At 38.2% G+C, this 25,540-nt stretch overlaps 1 protein-coding gene and 1 pseudogene across 1 annotated transcript in view; one reads left to right on the top strand and one right to left on the bottom strand.

Annotated features, from left to right (window-relative positions):
• CCDC192 (coiled-coil domain containing 192) overlaps window positions 1–25,540 on the top strand; it is a 281,402-nt gene that overhangs the window by 101,240 nt on the left and 154,622 nt on the right. The window contains exons 5-6 of the mRNA XM_061188964.1: window positions 14,336–14,467; window positions 15,394–15,450. Of these exons, the coding sequence (XP_061044947.1) occupies window positions 14,336–14,467; window positions 15,394–15,450 (189 nt within the window). The remainder of the gene's footprint in view (window positions 1–14,335; window positions 14,468–15,393; window positions 15,451–25,540) is intronic.
• LOC133089912 (ribosomal protein uL24-like) lies at window positions 3,959–4,363 on the bottom strand (annotated as a pseudogene).

Here is a 25,540-nt window from a genome sequence, read left to right on the forward strand (position 1 = left end):
AAGAGAGTGTTTCACAAGGCATGGCATGCTCAAATGTGTAATATTTTACCAGGAGATTGAATAATATGACCAGAAATGTGTCCACTGCATTTGGAAAAATGAGAATCATAGGCAACCTAGGGAAGATCAGTCTCAGGGGGAGTAGTGGAGGGCAGAAGGCAATAGAAGAGAGATTAAGAGAGGAAAATAATCCAGGGTAGCCCTCGTCACAGCCACTGGGAAAATTTTCTTTTTTTTTTTTCTGTAACATAAAAAGGAGAGAGGTTAGGAGAGAGGGAGAGAATTCTGAGAATCTAATTTAAGACTCAGAATTTAGGGGTGCCTCTACTTCTCAGTTAAATGAACCAATTAATTATCTTTTTAATCTAAAGCAATTGGCATTAGCTTTCTATAACACAACTGAAATCGTCTTGACAAATAGAGAAATAAGTGGCATACCCGAAACTAAAACTTAGTACAACCCCTACCAAAGGAATACCCTCTGGTCTTTTTCTTGATTGTGACCATGGAAGAAAAGGACAAAGAAGGCTCCCAGAGGTCAGAAACAGAATCAATCAGATCAGAAACCTCCACTCACTGCACTGCCAGGACAGGCCTTAACATTGCTGACATATTGATAGAATGTGACATTTGCAATGGCCTATGACAACTGTAAGTTGTTTCCCTTTTTCCCTTTTTTTAGAAGGGAACAATACTGTGATTGTCCTGTTTTCCCTGTATTTTAGACATATGAGGGAGGGTACATTTAGATTTTGTCTTTAGGTGCCCATCATGATGAGTCTCATCTGGATTTGATTTAGAGAGATACGCACAAAATGTGAAGCCAGATGTAGGAACTCGAGATGACTTTGGGTTATCTCCTTTTGAGAGGGGAAGTGCATTTTCAGATTAATGTAGAATAGATGCATCATATTACACAGGAGCATTTGGGGAAAAGCACATCCTCATGATCATGAGGATATAATTGTGCTGAACACCCAGAGGGGGAATTTTAATTGGCCTCTGTTTTCATGGTTACCTTTTCTGGAGAATAGCTCCTTTAGGCTCCAATCTTTTAATAATCCTGGGGCTGTCAACCACAGTATTCCTGACTAGAGGGAATGGTCTTTAAGCATATGACTGAGGTCCAGTCAATTATGATATCCCATTTTCCTGACAATAAAGATCAATCCAGGAGTGGCCATATGAACATAGATGGGGCAAAAAAAAAAAATTCTTTTTTCAACTTGTTACTGGAGGACAAATTGTCTTACTATTGAGGCAAATTGTCTTACTGGGAGGCAATAGGTAACATCTTCCCCGATGTGGGAAGAAAGCTTGTCTACACTGGGAAATCATGAAGCCAACACATAGGACCAAGATATAGAGGTTAAAAAGAGACAGAATACTATGATTTCTTTGGAGTCTGTGGAATCTAGTTGTGAGTGAAACAAAAATCTACTTCTGACTCCCAGTTATATAAGCCAATAATTTTTTTCTTAAAAAAAAAGAGTGAGAAGATTGTAAGGAAGTGACCACAGTGTGGGTAGGCAATCATTTTAAGAAGTTTGAGTGGGAAAAGCAGCATAGAAATGAGAGGATGACTGGAGGAGGAAGTGGGGGAGTGTTCAACAGACAGCTTTTGTTTATGGGAATTACTATAACATGTTTATATGCTGAGCAGAATCATCCAGAAAGGGTGAGAGAATGAAGAAATGGATGGGGGGCGTGGGCTGTAGAAATTACAGGAGCAAATGCTTTTGACAGATAGAGGAGATAAGATTCAAAGCCAAGCAAAAGGTTTGGCTTTTGATAGAAGAATATCTTCCCCATTTGTTCAGTAAGAATGCTTTTTCTTTCAACTACCAGAAACCCAATTAAAGTAACATGTTAAGGCCCGCTATCATCGCACATAAGATTAAGTCCAGAGATGGAGCAGTTCCAGGGCTGGTTAATTCTACAGCTCAAGAATGTCAGCAAGAACACAGGTGTTATCCATCCTTTGCGCTACCATCCTCAGTGTTGAATGTGTCTTACCATAATGTCTGCAACAATTCCAAGCATTACATGCAGTCAGAACATCCTGTGAAAAAGAAATGTTCTTCCTCATGTATGTCTTTTTAAAAAATCTGGTAAAGTCCTTCTCCTCAGGCTCCAAGGCCCTCTACTGGATTGCAGGCTCATGCCTAAAATCATTTTTTATGCATGGGAATGAGACCAACAAGGCTGGCTGAGCAATTGTGATTCATTCCCTAGAGCTGCACAAGACCAAGTTTCCCTAAACACATGGCTGCTAGCTAATCCAAATTGGGTGTCTGGTAGCACGGGATAAATGGGGAAACAACCATTGGGAAACAGATTAGCAGGGCCTGCTGCAGTAAGGTTTAAATATTGGCTGATGAGAAGGTGAGGGAGTAGCCATCTGGCACCTTCTATTTTTTCAGTGAATTATTGATGAGGTGATCATTTGGGGATAGGGTTGAGGGTGGAATTTTGAAGGGAAAGAAAGCATGAAATGATATTTGAGGAAAGAGTACAGAGTAATAAATCGTTATCTCAGAGAAGAGGAAAGCCAATTTACTAGTAGTAAAATACGATATTTTGATGTCAGGGGAAGGTAGAGTACCTGTCTGAGATTTGAGTTCATTAATTTAAAATTAAACCCATCCAATTTTGTTATATTTTTTGAATAACATTCAGTGAATGGATGTAATGATGACAATTTTCTTACCCACTGAGAGCTAACTAGAAAGTCATTTTATTTTAAAGGAGGTGAAATTCACATAAATACAATTAACCATTTTAATGGATGCAATTCAGTGGCATTTAGTGTGTTCACAATGTTGTGTAACCGCCACCTCTCTCGAGTTGCAACATTTTTTCTTCATCCCAGAAGAATACTTTGTACCCATTAAGTAATGATTCCCCATAATCCCTACCACCCATCCCCTGACAACCGATAATCTGCTTTCTGTCTCTATGAGTTTACCTATTCTGGATATTTCATACAAAAGGAATCATACAATATGTGACCTTTTGTGTCTGGCTTCTTTCACTTAGCGTAATGTCTTCAATGTTCATTCAAGTTAGAGCAAGTATCAGTACTTCATTCCTTTTTATGGCTGAATAAAATTTCATTGCATGTATACAACACAATTTGTTTATCTGTTCTTCTGTTAATGGACATTTGGTTTCTACCTTTTAGCTATTAAGAATAATGCTGCTATGAGCACTTGTCTACAAGTTTCTGTGTGGATATATGCTTTCATTTCTCTTGGGTACATACCTAGCAGTGAAATTGTTGGACCATATGGTCCATAGAGTAATTCTATTTTAACTCTTTGATGAATGACAAAACTGTTTCCCACAACAGCTATAGCATCTCACATTCCCTCTAACAACGTACGAGCGTTCTTATTTCCCTACATCTTCACCAACGCTTTCTATTTTTTATTTTTTAAATCATAGACCTATAGACACTGTTATATTTAAAATAGATAACCAACAAGGACCTACTATATAGCACAGGGAACTCTGCTCAATATTCTGTAATAACCTAAATGGGAAAAGAACTTGAAAAGAATAGATACATGTATGTGTATAACTGAATCACTTTGCTGTACACCTGAAACTAACATGACAACACTGTTAATTAACTATACTCCAATATAAAATTTTAAAAAAATCATAGTGGCTGTGAAGTGAAATGTCATTATGGTTTTGATTTGCATTTTCTTAATTAATGATCAATTATGTTGAACTTTATTAAAATTAGGAAACGTCCAATTTTATTCATACAATTATTAATCACAATTGCAGAAATAGATTTACAGTGCCACATATCAATAACAAAACGGGAAGGAAATGAAACATTAGAGACATCTTGTAAAGTTGCAAAGAAACACACATTAGGCTAAAAATCTACAGTTAAACCATGGTTTCACAAGAGGTTACTTCATTTCTGCATTTTTGCAGTATGTTATTCCTTGTGGTTATTTTTCTCTTTACCAACTTGTCCAGATTTGGCTTCACGTGTAAGAATTTTCTGGTCTTTGTCAAGTTTTAGCCTGCTGATTGCTACCTTGCTCTGGTGAATGCCCGTATGAACAGTTGTGCCATTAGCCTTCTCACAACGCACCTGCTTGATGTAGATGGCCTATTTTTTTCTGCACACCTGGACTACCTTGCTGATTCGCTAACCTCTGTAGTGTCCTCAAACCACCCAGACCTCGTTGTCCTTGTGGATGGGCATGAGCAGATGTACTTCTGCTGCAGCTCCTTGGAGAGCAGGGACGGCATGATCTTCCTGTGCACATGAGGGGACACTGAAGTAATGTTTGTAATTTTTGTTGCCTCCTGAGATCAGGAAGGCGTCAAACTTCATGCTAACGGCAATCTGGTACCAGGCATGCTTTCAAACACCTCTTCACGTGTTTGTTGGCCATTTGTATACCTCCTTTGGAGAAATATCTATTCAAGTCCTCTACCCAACTTTTTTTTTTTTTTTTTTTTTTGGCCTCACGGCATGTGGGAACCCACCAGAGATTGAACCCATGGCCCCTGCAGCGGAAGCCAGGAGTCTTAACCACTGGACCACCAGGGAAGTCCTTCCTCTGCCCATTTTTTAATTGGGTTTTCTCTCTTTTTGCTGTTGGGTTGTAAGAGTTCTTTATACGTATATTCTGGATACTAAATCTTTATCAGACATATGATTTGCAAATATTTTTTCTCGTTCTATAGGTTATCTTTTCACTTTCTTGATAATGTTTTTCCTGCACAAAATTTTTAATTTTGATGAACTCCACTTTAACTATTTTTTATTTTGTTGCTCCTGCTTTTAGTGTCAAATAATCCATTGCCAAATTCAAGATCTTGAAGATGTTTCCCTGATTTCTTCTAAAAGTTTTATAGTTTTTGCTCTTATATTTAGATCCATGTTGAGTTAACTTTGTTTATGGAGTGAGATAGGGGCGGAACTTCATTCTTTTGCATGTGGCTATACAGTTGTCCCAGCACCATTTGTGAAGAGACTCTTCTTTACCTATGGAATGGTCTTGGCACTCTTGCTGAAAACCAACTGACCATAGATGTTTGGGTTTATTTCTGAACTCTCAATTCTATTCCATTGGTCTGTTTGTCTATCTTTATGCCAGTATGACACTGCTTTTAATTACTATAGCTTTGTAGTACATTTTGAAATTGGGAAGTGTGAGTTCTCCAACTTTGTTCTTCTCTTACAAGATTGTTTTGGCTATTCTGGGTCCTTGAGATTCCATATGAATTTGAGGCTTGGCTTTTCCATTTCTGCAAAGAAAGCCATCGTAATTTTAGTAGGGATTGCCTGAATCTGTGGTTAGCTTTGGGAGTTTTGTCATCTTAACCATATTAAGTTTTGCAACACATGAACATGAGATATTTTTTAATTTATTTAGGTCTTCTTTAATTTCTTTCAGCAATGTTTTGTAATTTCCAGTGTATCGCTCTTTCACCTCCTTGGTAAAATTTATTCCTTGGTAGTATATTCTTTTGGATACTATTGTGAATGCAATTATTATATTTCTTTTTTTGGATTGCTCATTGCTGGTTGTATTAATCATGCCTTTTATTTTCTGTAATTCAGATGATTTGACATCTGAGGCCTTGCTGACCCTGGAGAGACTGCCTCCCCTAGTGCTTGCCAATCCCTAGAGATAGTAAAGGACTTCCCTGTGAGTGTGCCTTTCTTATGCAAACTAACCAATCCAAAGCCTGCACCCCACCACCTCCTCTAACAGGCTCTCATACTCAGGGCCACTATTCCCCTGCCCTAATCACCCCAGGTACAGGTACAATACAACTAGGGACAACCCTGATGCTCCAGAGCCCACTGAAGCTATTCAAACTAGCCAATCCTAACCCTGCTTATATTTACTAACCCCTTCCTTCCCATGGAAACTACAATAAATGCTCTTGTCCACATTTTTCCCTTGCTTCCTGTACTTCCTTACTGATCCTGTAATTCCCGTGTGCCCCCCAGCCGCCATAGCGTGACCCTCTCATTATGTGGCATGCCCCCTCCTCTTGGGGACTGTGAGTAACAAACTATCTTTCCAATGACAATCATCTCCTGATCTGTTGACCTCGCTACACCTGAATAATAATAAAACCTACATTTTAAAACACAGGCGTATAGCAACCCAAATTGATTTTTGTATGTTTATCTTCTACCCTGAAACTCTAATAATTCACTTATTAGCTCTAGTAGTTATTTTTTTTTTTGCAGATTGTTTGAAATTTTTTATATATAGAATCATGTTGTCTTCATATAGAGACAGTTTTATTTTTTCATTTCCGGTTTAGATTTTTTTTTTTCTTCCTTAATTGGTCTGGGTAGGACTTTCAGTACAAAGTTGAATAGCAGTGGAGAAAGCAGGCATCCTTGTCTTGTTCCTGATCTTAAGGGAAAAGCTTTCCATCTTTCAACATTGAATATGATGTTAGCTGTGGGTTTTTCATAATTGCTCTTTATCATGTTGAGAAAGTTTTCTTCTATTCCTAGTTTGCTGAGTGTTTCTATCATATCATGAATTTTGTCAAATATTTTTTCTGTACCTACTGAGATGATCATGTTGTATTTTTCCTTCATTCTACTAATGTAGCATATTATAGTAATTGTAGGTTTTTTTATGTTCAACTGCCCTTGCATTCCTGGGATAAATTCCACTTAGTTGTGGTGTATACTCTTAGAAATGTGCTGTTGGATCCAGTTTGCTAGTATTTTGCTGAGGATTTTTGCATCTATATTCTTAAGTGATACTGGTTTGTAGTTTTCTTGTAGTCTCTTTGTGTGACTTTGGTATTAGGGTAATGTATTGGGAAGTATTCTCTCCTTTTCTGTTTTTTAGATGAATTTGTGTGGAATTAGTGTTAATTTTTCTTAAAATGTTTGGTGAGTTCACCAGTGAAGCCATCTGATGCTGGACTTGGTTGAAGAAAGTTTTTGATTAATGATTCAATCTCTTTATTTGCTATAGGTCTGTTGAGATTTTCAAATTTTCTTGAATCAGTTTTGCAATTTGTGTCTTTCTAGGAATTTGTCCATTTCATCTAGATAATATAATCAGTTTGCATCCAGTTATTCATAGTATTCTCTCATAATGCTTTCAATTTCTCTAAGGTTGGTAGTAATATCCCTACTTTCACTTGTTTTTAGTTACTTTTTTCTTTTCTTTGTTTTTTAGTCAAGATAATTAAAGATTTGTCAACTTTGTTGATCACTTCCAAGAACCAAATTTTGGTTTCATTGATTCTCTCTATTGTTTTTCTATTCTCTGTTTTGTTTATTTCTGCTTTAGTCTTTATTATTTCCTCCTTCTACTGGCTTTGGGTTTAGTTTTCTCTTTTTTTCTTCAAGTTCTTCAAGGTATGAAGTTAGGTTGCTGATTTGACATATTTCTCCTTTTTTAATGTACATGTTTTCAGCTATAGATTTCCCTCCGGCACTGTCTTCACTGCATCCTCTAAGTTTTAGTGTGTTACGTTTGTGTTTTCCTTTTCATTTGTCTCCACCAGATATTTAATTTCCCTTGTGATTTCTTCTTTGACCCATTGATTCTTTAAGAATGTCTTGTTTATTTCCATTTATTTTCAAATTTCTCAGTTTTCCTTTTGCCCTTGATTTCTAGGTTCATTCCATTGTGATTGGAGGAGGTACTGCGTATAATTTCAATCCTTTTAAACTAATTGAGATTTATTTTGTGGCCTAATATATGGTCTATCCTGGAGAATGTGCCCTGAGCACTTGAGAAGAATGTGTATTCTGCTGTTGTTGGGTGGATTGTCCTGTATATGTCTGTTAGGTCTAGTTGGTTTGTAGTGCTGTTCAAGTCTATTTCCTTATTAATCTTTTGTCTACATGTTCTATCCATTATTAAAAGTAGGGTAATAAAGTCTCTAGCTACTCTGTGACTATTTATTACTATCTATTTCTCTCATAAATTCTGTTATTAGTTGTCTCATATATGGAGGTCTGTTGTTTGACACATGTATATTTATAATTTAGATGAATTAACACTCTTATCAATATATATCCTTCCCTGTATTTTGTAAAAATTTGACTTGGCATCTATTTGATGTTATCTGATATTAGTACAGCCACCCCAGCTCTCTTTTGGCTACTATTTGCATGGAATACCTTTTTTTTATCCTTTCACTATTTGTTTCTTTGAGTTGGAAGTTAGTCTCTTATAAGCACAATATAGTTGGATCACTTTTTTAATTCATTTTGCTAGTCATTGTCTTTTAATTGGTGGGTCAAATCCTTTTACTTTTAAAGTACTACTCATAATAAAGGACATAATTCTGCCACTTTGCTACTTGTTTTCTATACACCTTATATTTTTTTGTTATTCAATTCCTCCATGTTGTCTTCTTTTGTGTTTGATTTTTTCCTACTGTACCATTTTAATTCTCTTTTCATTTTCTGTATCTTCTTTAGCTATTTGCTCCTATAATATGTATGTTAGTATACTTGGTAGCTGTCCATAGTGTCCACAAATCCCTTAGGCTTTGTTCATTTCTCTGTATTTTTCTTTTTTTCTGTTCCTCAGACCAGGTAATTTCAGTTGTCCTATCTTCAAGTGTGCTGATTCTGTCATCTTCCCATTTATATATGCTATTAAAACATTTTAGTGATTTTTTCATTTCAACGATTTTGCTTTCCAACTCCAGAATTTCTACTTCGTTTTTTAAAGATAACTTTTATCCCTTTATTCATATCCCCTACCTGTGCATACATCATTCTTCTAATTTTCTTTGCTTCTTTGCCCATGGTTTCTTTCAGCTCTTTGAGCATATTTAAGATAATTTAAACTATTCATCCACTAAGTCCAAAAGTCCAATGTCAAGGTTTCCTCATGGATGTTTTTTATCAATTTCTTTTTGATTTTTTCAATAAATGAGCCATACTTTAATTTGTGAGCTTTGTAATTTTTCATTGAGAACTAGACATTTTGAATAGTACAATACTGTAACTCTGAAAATCAGATTCTTTCTCCCTCCCCAAAATTGCTGTTTTTGCTTATTGAACCCTACAGTTGTATATTTGTTTAGTTACTTTTCCAAACTAATTTTGCAGAGACCATATTTTTTGGCATGTGTGGTTACTAAAGTCTCATATTCCATTACCTCTGCAGTTAGCCAGTGACCTGACAGAGATTTCCTTGAATGCCAGCATCTTTCTTCATCAAGCGCTTCCCTGGATGCTGAAAGTGTTCTCCAGAGCTTGGAAATTGTTTGTTCTGACAGTTCTTGCCAGCTCAAAAATTATTTAAGTGGGAGGACCAATTCCTGGGGCTTCCTACTCTGCCATCTTTTTGAAGTCCAAGTCACTTTGTTTTAACTATCATCTTGAATACCAATATAAAATATATAAGTACCCCTTCTTGACTGCATCGATAAACTGTGCAATGAATACAGTTTATCTTTCTTTGACTTTTAACTGTATTGTATTATCTTTATGATGATCTTTTATTGAACACTGAGGTATATATTAAAAGTTGAATTTTTAGTGGATTTACACAGCCAGTTGTAAATTTTAGTGGATTTATAACTTTCATGTATAATATGAAAGTTGTCACTTTGTTTTACATAATTCTTATGACAAATGTAGCTCATGCTTTTAAAATCATCTCTTCCCTCCAAATTAGTTAGAATCAAGGGCAGAGGAGAAGGGGCCTGCTCTTCAAAAATCAAAGGAAGAATATTAGCCTCCCAGCATCTCGTGAACCATATGTTCCAGCAAAGATAGCTAATTAGGATACAGAAAATTTGATTATTTAAATAATAAATGCATTTCTACCCTCTTTTTGTAAGCAGATACCTGATACTAAGTTGGACTGAGCTTTTATTTTTATGCTCTTTCCAAAGAGTAACTCTGTAAAACCAAACAGTTCTTATGAAAAAAGAAAAAGAGAAAAGGGAAAAAAAAGCAATAAAAAGGATCCAATGCCCAAGGTCCCCGAGTTTTTAAATTCAAATGTGATATCTTGCAGCTGCTAACTTGGATGTCCTCTTACTTACTTTGATGCCTTGTTTTCTATCCCATAATCTGAATTTGAATTTAAGCAGCATTCCTAAGGGCTTCCTGAATTGAAAATTAAATTTTGAAAAGTTCTAAAACCCCCATCAAAACAATAGAGTGAATTCAAAATGGCAGCTAGTATCTTGCAACTCAGCAATAGAGTACATTTTTTTTTAAAATAAATTTATTTATGGCTGTGTTGGGTCTTTGTTGCTGCGCGCGGGCTTTCTCTAGTTGAGGCGAGCAGGGGTTACTCTTCGTTGTGGTGCACAGGCTTCTCGTTGCAGTGGCTTCTCTTGCAGTGGACGGGCTCTAGGTGCGCGGGTTTCAGTAATTGTGGCACGTGGACTCTAGAGTGCAGGCTCAGTAGTTGTGGCACACGGGCTTAGTTGCTCCGTGGCATGTGGGATCTTCCTGGACCAGGGCTCAAACCCATATCCCCTGCATTGGAAGGCGGATTCTTAACCACTGTGCCACCAGGGAAGTCCCTAGAGTACATTCTTTTATGTAGTACTTTAAAAAAAATACTTAAATGTATAATTTTTATCTTATTTTATTGTCTCTCATTTTTTCTCTTCTTTCGTTTTGGATTAGCAGGCTTATTTGATAGGTCATTTTCAAAAAGGCTGGGGGAATATCAATTGTCCTATGCTGATAAACAGTTTCATCATTATATAACGGAATCCAACATTAGTTCTTGCCCCAATGTAGCCACATGAGGAAGAGATAATAAGATCCCTTTATCCTGCTTTTGTGAGATTATGATACATATGTGAATTAAAACTCATAGTTTAAAAAGTCAATAAATGGAATGTTCTTAGCAAATATTGCTTCTGGCCAATTTGACTGAGTCTTGTTATAAGTTCTGACAGAATTCTCCATCCATCCTACTGGGGAATTTATGACCTAGTTAGAATACATATGACTGGAGAACTACTCTGTAAAAATATAGCAAAGTACCATAGTAAAATGTTATTAAGGGTACCTAGGTCATAGCATCAGAGGCTTGTGGGGTCAGGCCTAAAACATAGATCTGCTGGTTCCTTGTCAAGGTTTCTTGGAGTTAAACTGAATCTGAGCTAAACATATTTGAGTCAAAGGGATATTCAGACAGAAACCCATTATAAGAGGAGAGGAAAGAGATGGGATTGGTATTTGTATAAAAAGGAAGCAAGATGGCAGCACAGAATTCTCAAGTCTTAGGAAAAAGGAAAATAAATTTCCTTCAGGTAAATAAGTAAACACACTGAGAAAGAATGCTGAAAGCCACATGATCACGGGGGTAGGGTGTGTGTGTGGGGGGAATCATAGACCTCATCTTTGCAGGCAGCCTCAGAGTTAGGGTTTGGATATAATTTAGAACCCAGAGTAGGAAGCAGACCAATGTAGATCCAAATCCAACCTGTTCTTATTAGCTGTGGGCAAGCTGATCTGCCCCTAAAAGCACCTAACCCTCAATCTTTAAAATAGTAACAACAAAAAATACAAACAAAATGTGTGGTATGCTGTAGCTACCAAATAAATGTTAGTTACTGCTGTTTTTCCATAGACTTTACTCACTTGTGGTCAAGATCATGGAATTTTGGAATCAGACAATGTATCAGTAGAAAGCTTATGATAGCAAGTAAGAGAAAACTCAACTCAACTCTTAAATAATATGGAAACTTATAAGCTCACTAAGTGTAAGTCCCAAGGTAGGAGATGCTTCAAAGTTAGTTGATAAAACATTTCAATAATGTCAACAAGACCCAGGTTTTTTCTGTTGTCCACACTTCCATTCAGAGTGTAGCTTCATTATATAACTGGTTTCCTGGATGTTTATAGGATGGCTACAGTAGCATTCATATCTGGTAGAGATATGAGAAAGTACTTTTCCAAATCATCAAGGTTCCTTGTGTGCAGTGTGAGTGGTCCAAATTAGGTCACATTTCTTCATACATTAACTGTTGCCAGAGAAAAGCCAGGCTCTGATTGGTTTAGACCTTGATTCCTAAACCAATCAGCAAGAATGAGGATGGGATTGTTATGATTATCAGGCCCCACTTCTGGGGTCAGATTTGGGCTTAGGGAATCAGACCCAATGTCCACTACTGAAAACTTGGGTTCCAATATTTACTTGCTATGTCCTTGGACAACTTACACAACCTCACTGAATTTATTAAATTTCCTTGCCTGCAAAATGGTTATGAAGCTGAATTGAGATGAATAAATATGAAAACAAAACATTCTCAGAATATTTGGTATGTAGTAAGCACCCAGTAAATATTAAGTATTATTAATATTATTCTTCTTCTTCATCTATACACTTTCATATTATGTAAAAGTTTTTAAATTGTCTGCTTTTCTGAGTAAATTGTGAGTTTTCTAAAATATAAACAGTATCACCTTCAGTTTTTACCTCCAAAGTCTTACATATAATAAATACCCAACGTATTTTTTAACAATTAGTGAATAAATGAATATCTATTGAGTGAATGAATAAAGGCCTAAAAAACAATAGGAATAGATTTTAAAATGGTGACTGGATGAATTATATAGATCAGTCAGGCTATGGAAACAAAATGGGCCAGATTGAGAAAGAATATATTTGAGATTAAAGAAAATATCAGACCTAGAGAGGCCTCTTTTCCTGAAGACGAGAGTGGTTACAGGAAGTTAGCAAACAAAATACAGTTTGACTTTAGGGTAACCAGCTCACAGAGGCTGTGATGTCTGCAGATACTTTATTTTACAATTTGATAAATAATAAATATTTGGGTAGAACCCATATGAATGCTTACAGAAGTCTAGAGGAGGTGGAAGAAATGATAATAATAGCTACTGAGTACTTGATTTATTCCAGGCATTGTTCTAAGTGTTTCTCTTGTATAAACTCATATAAACCTCAAAACAAATGCATGAGGTAAGTACTGTTCTTTTTATCCCCATTCCCATTTACAGATAGGAAAATCAAACTCAGAGAGTCTGAGCAACTTCTCCAAATCACAGAGATAGCAAATAGCAAACTGGGACTTTTACCCAAAGGCTCTGACTCCACAGTCCGTGTCTTTAGCCATTACACTAAACTCTGTGATAAAATGGAAGGGTGCTCAGAGAAACCAGACTACATTTCCAAAGCATCATGTGCCTGAGAGTTAGATGTGTTAGTGCCCATGTGGAGCACCACAGGCCTCCCAGGTCACTGAGAGCTGAAAAGCAAAGCCAACAGTTCACAGCATATATGTTCCCTCTGACCTTCCTGATGCACATTCATCATCCCCTGCACATAACACAATGGTTGCATAGAGAGCCAACTAGACAAATATTTGTTGAGTGACTGATGGTGTGGATGGGTAGATGGATGGATGGATGGATGGATGGATGGGTGGATGGGTGGATGGGTGGATGGATACCAGTATATATGATGTGCCCAACTTATTTCCATGGCAGACCAACCTCTTAATGCTTCTCCATTTGGTAAATTGTCTTTAAATATTTGTTGCCCTTTTCAAGATGAGACGGTATGCTTTGCAATAATACTTGGAGTAATACGAAAGACATGCTTAGAGATAAGCCGTGCCTAAGAGCATGAGAGTTGGAATGAATACAAGGTTGTGTGTCCCTTTCCAGGAACTCTTTCAGAATTGTTGCTGAGCTATAGAGAAAAAGCACAATAAGCTTCCTGAATGAAAGAAGAAGCTAGTCCAGGGTCTCTCCAAGGGAGCTAAGGGACTAGGGACTATCAAACTACCACTCTCCTCAAGAGGAAACAGTAAAACAGTCACCTCTAGACATTTTTTGGTTATGGTTTAGCATAGATCTGCCATTGATCAGACTTTAATTAGAAATTCCTGCATTTCCCTTCAGCTCCTTCTACCTCACTGCTTAATGGTAAAGATCCAAGGGAGTCAGAACTCCTGCTCTTTCTAGACAGCTGTAGTCCCCCAAGAGTTACGTTTCAAGAACCCTATGTAAACCACAATACAGATTTCAGATTCAGCTGTACAAGTAAAGTGCAATGTTTAAACATAATAAAGATGACTGTTGAGATTGTTGTACCGCAAATCCCTCTGCCTGCTGAACTATGTGGTCTCATCTCTTGCTCACAAAGATCTTTATCATTAAAAATAAATAAAATCAACATTATTTCCTTAACTCTCTATACTAGTCATTTGTCATCTATGAGGAATGTTTCAAAAGCCATTTTCATGTTTAATAGATATTGGTGGAAGGCAATTCATTTATAAGTCGGACTTTTAAAAGGAGCTTTAAAAAAAATCATTGTACTTCCATACACTTACAAGCAAATGTCTTTAGCTTGCAGCCTCTGAAGGAACAAAATCAAAGCTGCTTGAACAAGTTTCCTGGCTGGAGAAAAAACTAGAGGCTCTGGACCGAAAGGAAAACAGTGGGGAACCATATGAAAAAATGGTCCTTGCAAAAGACCAGGTATGTTGTAGAAGAGAAATAATCTTTATTTCTAAAGATTACCTAAACTTATATGAACTGACAATTCTATAGTTATTTCTGGCTGGGTTGGAAGTCCATATTTAAGTTCAAGATGGTAAATAACAGTATTTGTATTTGCTCAATGTAACTGTATTCCCTGATGAATATTCACATACAAAAATTAACTTTCTTGGTGATACTTTTAAAGTTTGCTTGATATGTATTCTTTCGAGCCATATTAGCTGAATATTCTATTTATTTTGTACATGATATTGACTACATAAATGGTTTTTGGTTTTCAAGGTTGAACTTAATCAAGGAATAGCTTCTTTCTCTGTAGTGAAACAAGTGGATCAGAAAATTTTTCATTGACTTTTAATAAATTACTTTATAAGAAATTACCAATCTCTGAATTTCTAGACATGTATATATGTGTCATTACATAAATTTATCTCTTGTTTATCATATTGGTTTGTATCTGCCTTTGGGATAGATAGATAATCTGTATCTATATGTAAAGATGTATATTCACACAAAACATATCCATATATTCCAAAGGCAGATACAAACACATTGGCTCCCACATATATGTACATATGATATAAGGTGGGTTAACATTCCCTGCAGTACAGCAAGCAAACATTATTTTTCCCAACCATCTGCTAATTATTAATAATTCATGTACTCTGTTGTTGGATTCTTCCATAGAGTGGAAGAGAGAGAGGGATGGGAGCGATGATTTCTTTCTTTCTTTTTTTTGGGGGGGGGGAACGATGACTTCTTTAATGATGATTTTCAAAACATCTAGCTGAGATAATGCTGCCATTCATAAGATATGAGAACTGGTACATGTTTATATCTGGAACACTTTGAACGTATAAAAGGAAGAGTTACGTACTTTGTTTCTAAACTTTGCTCCTTTTCAGTGTATTGAAAAATTACAAGCTGAAGTGAAAGCTTCCCAGGAGCAACTTGTAGCCTATGTAAGTGTTCTTCTCCTTTATTCATCCCTTAATTTATATCATTGTTATTCTGGAAATGAACAGAAATGAACAGAAGTTATAACTACGGTTTCTCTGCTGCAAACCAAATCACAAAGCTAAGAATCAGTATTTTTATTGCCTCTACAAAGTTGCTTTCCATAAATTCAATTCTGGTTTATGTTGATGATAAAAATTACAAAACTTGAGTTCTTATATATAATCAGATGGTCTAATCAGGTACTATCAGGATAAGAGAACTGGAAACTAAGGGTAGAAAGACAAGCAAGTCAGGCTAGTTTAGTGAGTGAATGGAAGTGGAAATTATAGATACCTCACATACAGGCCTAGGGAAGTACTTCTTAAACTTTAGTATATCAAGAAGTATCTGGAAAACTTTTAAGAACAAATTGCCTGGCATTTTCTATATGCCTAGGATAGGACCTGAGAATATGTGCTTCTAGGGGATGCTAGATTCAGATGCTGTTGCTGCCCATCTTTACACCATATTTTGAGCAGCATTGTTTTATATATATTTATTTTGCCCCAGTCTTGTGATTTTTAGGCAAGTGCTCATATAAACAAATTAGATATGGAACTGTCCATTTTGTGCTACAAGTCCTCCCCTGAGAGAGAGACCCTCTGAAGTTCCAGGAAAATTTTCATTTTTACTTTAGCCTGTCTTCACTCAGAGAACAACTAATGAGCATCTCCTGTCACAATAGCCTTGTGTATCCACGTGCATAAACCAGTGGTCGTCACCCTGCCACTGTCCCTACCCAAGGGTCTGAACAACCCTGCTGCCTTAAGTGTTTCCTCAAAGAGTTGCTTGCCATCTTTTTAGTTATCTCCTCCATCCATATCCTGGGTGTTATGGGATGACTTCTTGATTAAGAACAGTGGCCAGTCATGTTCAATGGCCAATCTGAACAACAACAAACTCAGACCCATCTGAGACCTGAGAGGCTGCAGCCCCAAAGTCCAACAGAAAAGACTGAAAAATGATAAATTCTGGTCACCATCCCTTTGGGATTTGCAATGAGCTGATCTGGATAAAATCACGGTAATTGCCCCATTTTTGTGCTGGGGTAAAGAAAAGCTAATCTGCTGTGGCAGTTAGCAGAGTTTTAAACTCTAAATTTAGAATCTTTTTGGCCTCGTGTGCTCAATTGACCAATACTGAACATGACTAAGGCCTGCATCTGTGGCACTGTGACAGACTCAGAGAGAAGTATATCTCATTAGCCCAGCATTCTGTCCCAGATGCCTCTCCACTGCCCTACCCTTCAGGGTGCCGGATAATGACTTTTGTCAGAGGATGTCACCTCATGCCAGATGGATACCTACAGCCATTCGCTCGGGGAGTTTTTAGCTCAGAATTTTTTAAGGAGAGATAGTCGCTAAGGTTCAGTTATTAGCCTCCAGCCTCTCTTCATGAAAAACTGATGAAAAAACATGGTCATGGTTGCCTTTGGGAAATTCCTGTGGTGTCTTCTTCCACTGCCTAGCATCTGTGGATTCTATTCCTGTACCACGCTGTTCCTGTTCCAGGCGTGTCTGAACTGGGAGTGTTCCCTCGTCTTGGGCCTTGATACCAACCACTGAGATTTCCTCTGTGTAACTGTTCAATGTTCAGATTATAATATAGCAATATAATCATCAAAGTTTTGCTTCAACTCACCGAGAATATTTAAATGAAAATAATACTAGTAATAGTGTTTACTGAGAGTGGACTATGTGTCTCCTATGGGGTAGGTGCTTCATATGTTATCTATTTTGTCTCAGTACAACTCAAAAGGGTGAGCATTGTTTTTCAGATAAGAAAACTGAGTCTTAGAAATTAGATCATTTGTCACACATGTCGATTCTGAAATCCATGCTTTTGCTGTCACAACTTGCTGTCTCTCCAAATTATATTCCCTACAGGCTACTGGAGGTGTCAAACGGTGTTGATAAAGGTTCTATCTCCAATCTCCTTTCTCCCCATATCCGCTGTGAAAGATTAACCAGTTCATAATTCTTCAACTCTTCCATGCAAATAAGCAACCCCTTCCACCCCCTCCAAGTTCTTTCTATCTTAATCATCTTCTGATTACATCTCCTTAGTGCTATAATAAGCATTTCTTAAAACACTGTTCCTGGAGAAAAACATTCTATGTTAATAGGTATTCTGCACAAAAAATGAGAGGGGCATTGGAAATAAAGTTAAATTAAATGTTTCTTTACTGCAGGGCTTACCAGTGTACAATCAATCTCCAAAAAAGGCCCGCATATGTCATTTTCCATTGGTGTTTGTCCTTGAATGATATTTTAAGCACACAACTTTGGAGACTGCTGGCACACTGCATCGAATTAAAGCACTAGGCTTGCTAAATATGACCTGAATATCTTGCTGATAACCTAGGTTCAGCACACACAAAGTCAAATTGATCATCTTCTATTCTCATTTCTTCAATGTGTTCCTCTGTTTGTGTCCCTCAGGCATGGCGAATAACATCACACTGCTGTTACGTATTCTAGATCCAAACCACAAAACAGAATTAAAATCCCACCTGTCTCTGCTTCCGTCCTACATTTAGTTAATTGTCAGCCTCTGAGTATGCTTCTACACGTTATCTCTCTTCCGTGTCTTTGATGCCATTATCCTGCCAATCCCTAGCTCTTTTTGACCATCATATATCTCAGTTATTGCAACTGGCCCCAAATTATCAACATATTCAAGTTCAGAGCCCTCACTACCCTTGCGCACCACCCCACCCAAATCACAGTGTAGCTCTCACATCATCAAGCCCTGCTTGCAGAGGAGAGAAAGGATAAAAGCCAAGTGTAGGATTTGGGGTGGGGGCAGAAAACCAAACAGAGCCAAAGATTAACACTCACAGGGAGAATGATATGTACTGGAGAGTCAGAGAAGAGAAGGGGGATAAGGGACCCAGGTGGTGGGAGTGGAGCCCTGAGGATGCTGTGAGGAGATAGGAGATCAGAAGTCTCCTGGGAGTGCTGGGGATGCTTAAGGTTAAGAAATAACCAACAGTATTAATAGGAGTTGTCGGGCAGTTTGTACTTAAACCTCCTTAAGTGCGTAAAAGTCGTGTGCAGAGTTTGGAATTCCTGTCTGGGCGGTACCTCCCAAGTGTAACCTTGCTGCAGGATGCGACCTCTGCAGGGCTCTCCTGGCCTCCCTGCCACCGCCCTGGTGAGGGAACCACAGGACTGTCCCTACCCTTCATCTCCCTGTTCTCATTCACTCCACTCTCTGCCTCACGCCCAGCAGGCTAGTAAAATGGAACTGCTTTCTCTACATAGCCAATGTCGGTTGGTGTTCTGTGACTTTGCTCTCTGTGTTCTCGTGGTCTAGGCTATCCTTCTCTCTCCTCTTTATCCGAATAAACGTTACTCTTTTTACAAGACTCGTATCAGGGACCAACTTCTCCCTTAGCTCCAGATTACCTTCTCTGGGCTCCTATAGCCTCCTGTACATATATCTATTTTAGCTCAAAATACTACATTTTATCGATGCTATCTGTTTACACCTCTGTCCTCCACTGGACATGAAGGTCATTGAGGGCAGCACCAAGAATGTGTGTCTGTATCCATTACACCAGTACAGGGTAGGCTCACTGCCACTACTCAATACATTTTGCTGAACTGAATTGAATTTTACTCTGATCACGTCATTTCCCCTGTTCCGATGCCTAGAGGAAAGCAATCGTTGTCCATTTCCCCAGAATAAAGTCCAACCTCCTGACCATGGCATTTTTCACACTGAAAATGAGGACCTGACCCCTTCTCCTGTCTCCTCTCCATCACACACCTGCGACCCCCAAGGATGCCCACGCATTCCTGCCCTGGGATGTTTGCTCATAATTTTTTGGCAACTGGACTCTCTGTCCCCACCACTGTGTTTGCCAGATTTTTCCCATTTTTTATCAAGATTGTTCCTTCCAGGAAGTTTTGTCTGACCATCAAACCAGAAGTGATCTCTCCTTCCTTGATACTTTCATAGCACTTCTCAGCACCTGTCTTCTGTCACTTGTCACACTATGACCCAAAATAGAATTATTTGATGTGGCGCAGCTCTTCCCCAAGACTGTGAGCACCTGGAGGATAGAGAGCAAGTTTGCTTTTCTTTACGCCTCTCACAGTGTCTGGCTCAATGCCTTGTACAGATTTCATTGAAATGAATTGTTAAAATGGCTAAATTAAAAATAAGGCTATTTTGGAATTTATAAGAGCCCACTTTAAATCTCTGGGAAAGTTATTTTATGACATTTTATTCCTTAGAAATGCCAGTTACATGAGGCATTACTTTCATCTGAATTTGATACTTTCAAGGTATGACATGGAAGGGACAAAAAGTAATGATTCCTTAGAGTGGAAATAAAAGGACAACATAGCAGAGAAAGAAAATAGAGTTGTGGGAAACCTTAACTTCAGAAGAAGTAAGAAGAGCATCGAAAGGAAATTATGGTCTTAACATGAAAATTAACAAGCCAAGGTCTTGGCTTCTTTTTATTTAGAGTTCACTCTTCTAGAACCCAATAGTTAAATTTTATTACTGTATAATTAAATTGATAGCTATGAAATGTAGAGAAGATACAAGCCTCAACATTTAAGAGTGAGTTGTCGCTGCTAGCATTTTGAAGATTAAAATCTCATCCCATGAACGTGACTTTGCCTGGTCACAGCTTATACTTTTAAAAGATTACAAAGGGCTGCCCCTCCCAATGCACCCGTGGACACCCAGTCGAGCCACCCACAGGCTAACGTGCCCTGGGCATTTTTATCACTCCCTCCCACATGATTTTATCTGCTTAGAGACCTATATGGGATTAAACAAATATTTCAAGTGAGTGTTTATAATAACTTAAAGATTATTGTTCATGTTAGGGTAATTTGAATCAGGACTAGGTATCTTTTAAAAAATCCTTTTCAAATGAATGCCTTCCAAATTGTTGAATCTATTGCTTTCCTATTTTTAGTATTTGTGAAATATAAGTACTCAGCCCTGTGCATTTGCTGTGTCATTGACGATGTGATTATCTGCAGTAGTCCAGAGGTTTGCCTCCTCCTACCCCTCACCTCCATCCCAATGGCCCAGCTCATCTCTTGGTCTAGTTACCTCCAAGGTTTACCAGAGCCAAAAGTTCTATAATATTCAATAGGATTATTTCAAAAGAGAAATCTGGGCAACTGAGTGGTAGGTGCTTGAGTGTTGTGTTGTTCTCTATACTGTCCTGTATGCTTGAAATATTTCATAATAAACTAAACACTTACAAATATCCAGAAGAAACCCTTCCAATGAATTATACAGGCTGATTCAAGCTGTAGGTTAGATGCGTGTGTCTTTGAAATCAGGAGCTCGTGACCTACAGTTTCTAAGGACATACTTAGACCTGGAACAACAGTTCTGATGCTCAGAGTCAGGAGCATAGGCATAAAGGGACCACCATGAATACCATGACAAGGTTTTCCCAAAGAGTTGGTTTAACTTCTCCCTTTCCTTCTCTAAAGAAGCTACTGACTACCATTTTACTTTACAAAGTAAGGATCTACAAGAGTCACCAATTTAGATCAAGTCAGACTCCTCTCCCCTAAAATTCCAGGCCCTCTGCTAATTGGTCTTTTTCTACTATGATAGAGAACATGAGCTGTTTTTGTTGTTGCTGCTTTTTGGCTGCCTAAGCACTCAGCGGTACCCTGATATCCTTTCCAACTGCATCTCTCCCATCATACGAAGTCTTGGAAGGACTATAATTCAAAGTACCTTATCAGCTGCTATCTGGGAATTGGGCATGTGCCCTAAGGCAATTGGACTCTGAATATTAATTCATGTGAAGCAAGAGAGGACAAACACTTGGAACTGATATATCCTACAGAGACACCCCGGCATCATGGCTAAGGAGTGTACACTACTGCACCAGAACTGCTCTAGCTCCTGTCTATTTCTTTTTATTTTTAATTAATTTCTTAATTAATTTAATTTATTTGGCTGCGTCAGGTCTTAGTTGCGGCTCGTGGGATCTTTCATCATGGCACGTGAGCTCCCGAGCGCGTGGGCTCGTTAGTTGCAGTGCACGGGCTTCTCTCAAGTTGTGGCGTGTGGGCTCCAGAACACGATCTGACTCCTGTCCATTTTAGGAACCATCAAATAATCCTAATTAGTTTGAAGAAAATTCCCTTTTTCTTTATGCTCATCAGAATCAGATTTGGTTGTTTACAGCTGAGAAGCTGAAATTCTTATACTCTCCAAACAGTTTTCAAAGTGTGGCCCCTGGGCCAGAAGCATCAGAGTCACCTAGGACTTGAAATGCGAATTTTGAGGCCTCATCTCATACCTTCTGAATCAGAAACTCTGGGAGTGGGATCCAGCAATATGTGTTTTTAAAGTCCTCCGGTGATTCTGATGATTGCTCATGTCTGAGAATCACCACACAGTCCAGTCCAATCCCTATCACTTTCAGCCTAGGCCGTCTGCTCTCACAGGCAGCATCGTCCCTGACCAGCATCTCACTGTTGTCCTCATGCTCTCTGGGAAGCATCTCCAGGCCTGGTTCTTAGTACAACAAGCTGGGATAGTGGCATGCAGGACATGTTTGTCCAACTGACGAGCCAGAGGAGAATGATCTTCCTGCTCCTCTCTAAAGCCCACACTTCTATGTACTCTAGAAGTATCACTTCATTCCTGCAGCTTGTCATGACTAACTTTAAGGTATTGTGACAGTAATTAATAATACCTTAGAGTAATACAACAATTTACAGTTTTCTAAATGCTCCCACCCACATTATGTCATCTGTTTTTCGCAACAGTCCTGTGAGGCAGGTAGTACTCCACCTTTATCAGGTCAAGAAAGTGAGTCAAAGACAGTAAGAAGACTGCTCACAGCAAACAGCTGTGAGCAAAGAGAACACCTGAATGTCGATATTCTGACTCCAGGGACCCTGTTTTCATAAACTTGATTTCAGTTTTAATTGAGAATTTTTGCTGAATATATATGCCAACACACATGCTGGTTGTATCAATACATTAATTTTTATGATCTTTTAACTTTATTATAATCTATAGACCTAATGGCAGAGTGAATCAGCCTGAGAGACTTTGGTAGCAGGATCTGATAGAGCCCTACCTGGTTTCAATGAGGAATGGGGAAATTCCTTCCCTGTGGGCCATTCTTTTAGAGCCAGACACATTAATCTAAATGGAAAATTCCTCAATGATTATTAATGAACAAAACCTGTTGGTACTAAATGGCTGCATGTGGGATAAATCTCAGAAATATTTTTATTGCATTAGTTGATTATGTTATAGTTAACCCTCTCTGCTGCCCTCTTTCCTTGGTTGCATTTTCTGGACTCAGTGACTATTTGAACCTTCATCTTAACCCTCTATGTGGTTATTCCGTGGCTCATCTCACATGTGCTTGATCTGGAGAGGCTGCAAATCATATAAGAATAACAGAGGCTTTCCAATCCCATTGGTGGGTGTTGCTGCCAAACTTCTTGGTGAGCTTGGAATAGGAGGTCTCTGAGCTCTCACTTCACACCAGTGGGCTGCTCATGACCTCTGAAGTCAGTACCCTCTGTCCTGTGAGCCATTAAATGGCTCCTGTCCAGCAAGGCATGGTTAAATAACTAATAGCACATGGATGAGGTGATATTCAACATAACACTTTGGAGTGCCACCAGGATCTTCCTTAATTAAACTTACCTTTTTCTTTTTCTGTTTTTTGTTTTTTCCTCAAAAAGCCAAAGTACAATACATTGCTGTGAGAACCACTAATCTTAGCCGTAGGATCCACTACTGAAGGCAGATTGAGGGGCAGGGACCTGAGGACTGAGTTTGATCAGTCACATCAAGCAAGCCTGGATCCTGGCTGATACCCAGGAGGCTCACCTTCCCCTCTGTAACCAGATCTGAGTCTTGTTTGTTCATTTTCTATAGATGATAAATAAGTTTAAGCTGAACAAGCACCCAAGGACAATTCCTGCTACTCCAGCTACTTTAGAACCATTGCATATGTCTGATCTTTGTAAGCCACCTAACTAGACACATGGTATACCCTTTCTACCTTTTCTGTAAATAACTATTAGCTAACTATGTATTTCTTCAAACATACATTTCATTTTTTTACTTGATAAGCTGGGACTTCTCATACTGATATCCTCTCAAAAAAATATACATACAGAGTTTAGAGGCCCAAGCATTTCAGTATAGATTTTTGGTATAATCTCTACCTACTTGTCAAAAAAAATCAGGTGGGACTAATGTAGGATTGTTCACAGCACTTTCCCCTTTGATCCTGAGCTGCATTAACCTTTATAAACTGCCAGCCATTAAGGCTCACACAGAACTCACCCTATACTATTACTACAAGCATCTAATAGAAGGCCACTGGTTCTGGTATCGAGTTCCCGTTGGGCAGAAGAGTAGTAACAGAGAGCTAGGCACTGGGCTGGAAACTTAGCCCTGCTACCCCACCTGCACGACTGAACAAAGGTTACTAAAGTTCTGCTCTTGTCATCTGTGGAAAGAAGCTAATAACATTACTTAGCCTGATAGGGTGCTGTGGAAGATACAAAAACTCGTGACGTCAGATAATACCTATGAAGTAGTTGGCGTAGTGCCTGACACATACCAAGGTTCAAAAAAGTTATTAACAGTTATTCGAAAATGGACTGTGTCAGTAACAGTTCCACAATTTTTATGGGGTTGTGGTTAATAACCTGTTAGAATAAAGTACCTCATTTTAGCTGCCAGTTTGTTTAGAGAGTGCTAGGAAGTTGATTAATCAAAGACTCAAGATTAATTTCCAAGGAGAATCTTGTATCCTGTCAGTACTTCCTCAGCTCATTTCTTCCTCTGGAGAATGTCTTCTGAAGCCTTTTGTAGAACTATCTCCTCGTAATTTAATTGTGTGTCTGTCTTTATCCCTGATTAGACTGTAAGTTTCTTGAGAGTAGACCCTGGGTCTGATTCATGGTGTCTGCCAAGTAGTAGGTTCTCAATACACATTTGTTGAATGAATGAATGAATCAGTCAATCAATGAGTGAATGGGTAAAGGAAAGTGAGCATCCTTTCAATACAAGAAAGATCATTTCAGGTTCCACAATTTCCAAAAGAAGATATCAGTTCTAGCCCCAACCCAGCTGACAATGTCTACCAGACAGCTCTGTGCTTAACTGCATAACAGGAGCTGAACAGGAGTGTCATCTTGGGCTCAGTACTTAGCTTTAAAAAGCTTGAATGAAAGGAAGCATATCACAGAGGAGTACCTGAAATATGGTCCATTTTTTCTTTCAGGTAGATACCCTAAAATCCTTCCTGAATTAAGTGAGATCAGCAGAAAGCCACACATCTAGACTGCTCAAGTTGTCCTAGTATTGCTTTTATTGAATGACAGAGAGATGGTATGGCATGATGCTAATGACTTACTTTAGGAACATTTTATTAAAAAATTGTCTGATGGAGCTAATTAATGTATTTGTTGTCAGATTATTATTGAGGATATTTATTATTCTACCAGAGAGTATGTCTTTCTGCCATTTCTGCACCAGGAGTATTGTCAATTCCACCAAGCACAGAGCTTGCTTTTACTCCATGGATTCTGTGTTTCTATTAATGGTTATTTTGACTACCAGAAAGGCTGGAGCCAAGCCCTCTGTGCCTCACCTCAAGCAAGTGATTATGTAGGATGTCAGGGCACAAACTGTGTGAACCAAGCTTCTCACCTGCTTCCTTACCTTTAGCTCCTTTTTACTGTATCTTTCAAGTTCTTATCTTAGTGGCTTCTAATTCAACTTATTTACCTTTTCAACCTACCCTAAATTCTTTCTGAACTGCACTGGTACCAAATTAAATCAACAAACCATAAGAGAAAGAATAAGACTGATTCCATAAAAGCACCCTGGGAAGTTCTTCCAGGGTTGGTTCCATAGTCTAGAGATATGCCATGTTCTTGGATTGAAAGACTCAATACTGTCAAAATGACTATACTACCCAAGGCAGTCTACAGATTCAATGCAATTCTTATCAAACTACCAACGGAATTTTTCACAGAATTAGAACAAAAAAAGTTACAATTTGTATGGAAA

The sequence above is a fragment of the Eubalaena glacialis genome, chromosome 4, assembly GCF_028564815.1.
Source record: "Eubalaena glacialis isolate mEubGla1 chromosome 4, mEubGla1.1.hap2.+ XY, whole genome shotgun sequence".
Classification (NCBI taxonomy): domain Eukaryota; kingdom Metazoa; phylum Chordata; class Mammalia; order Artiodactyla; family Balaenidae; genus Eubalaena; species Eubalaena glacialis.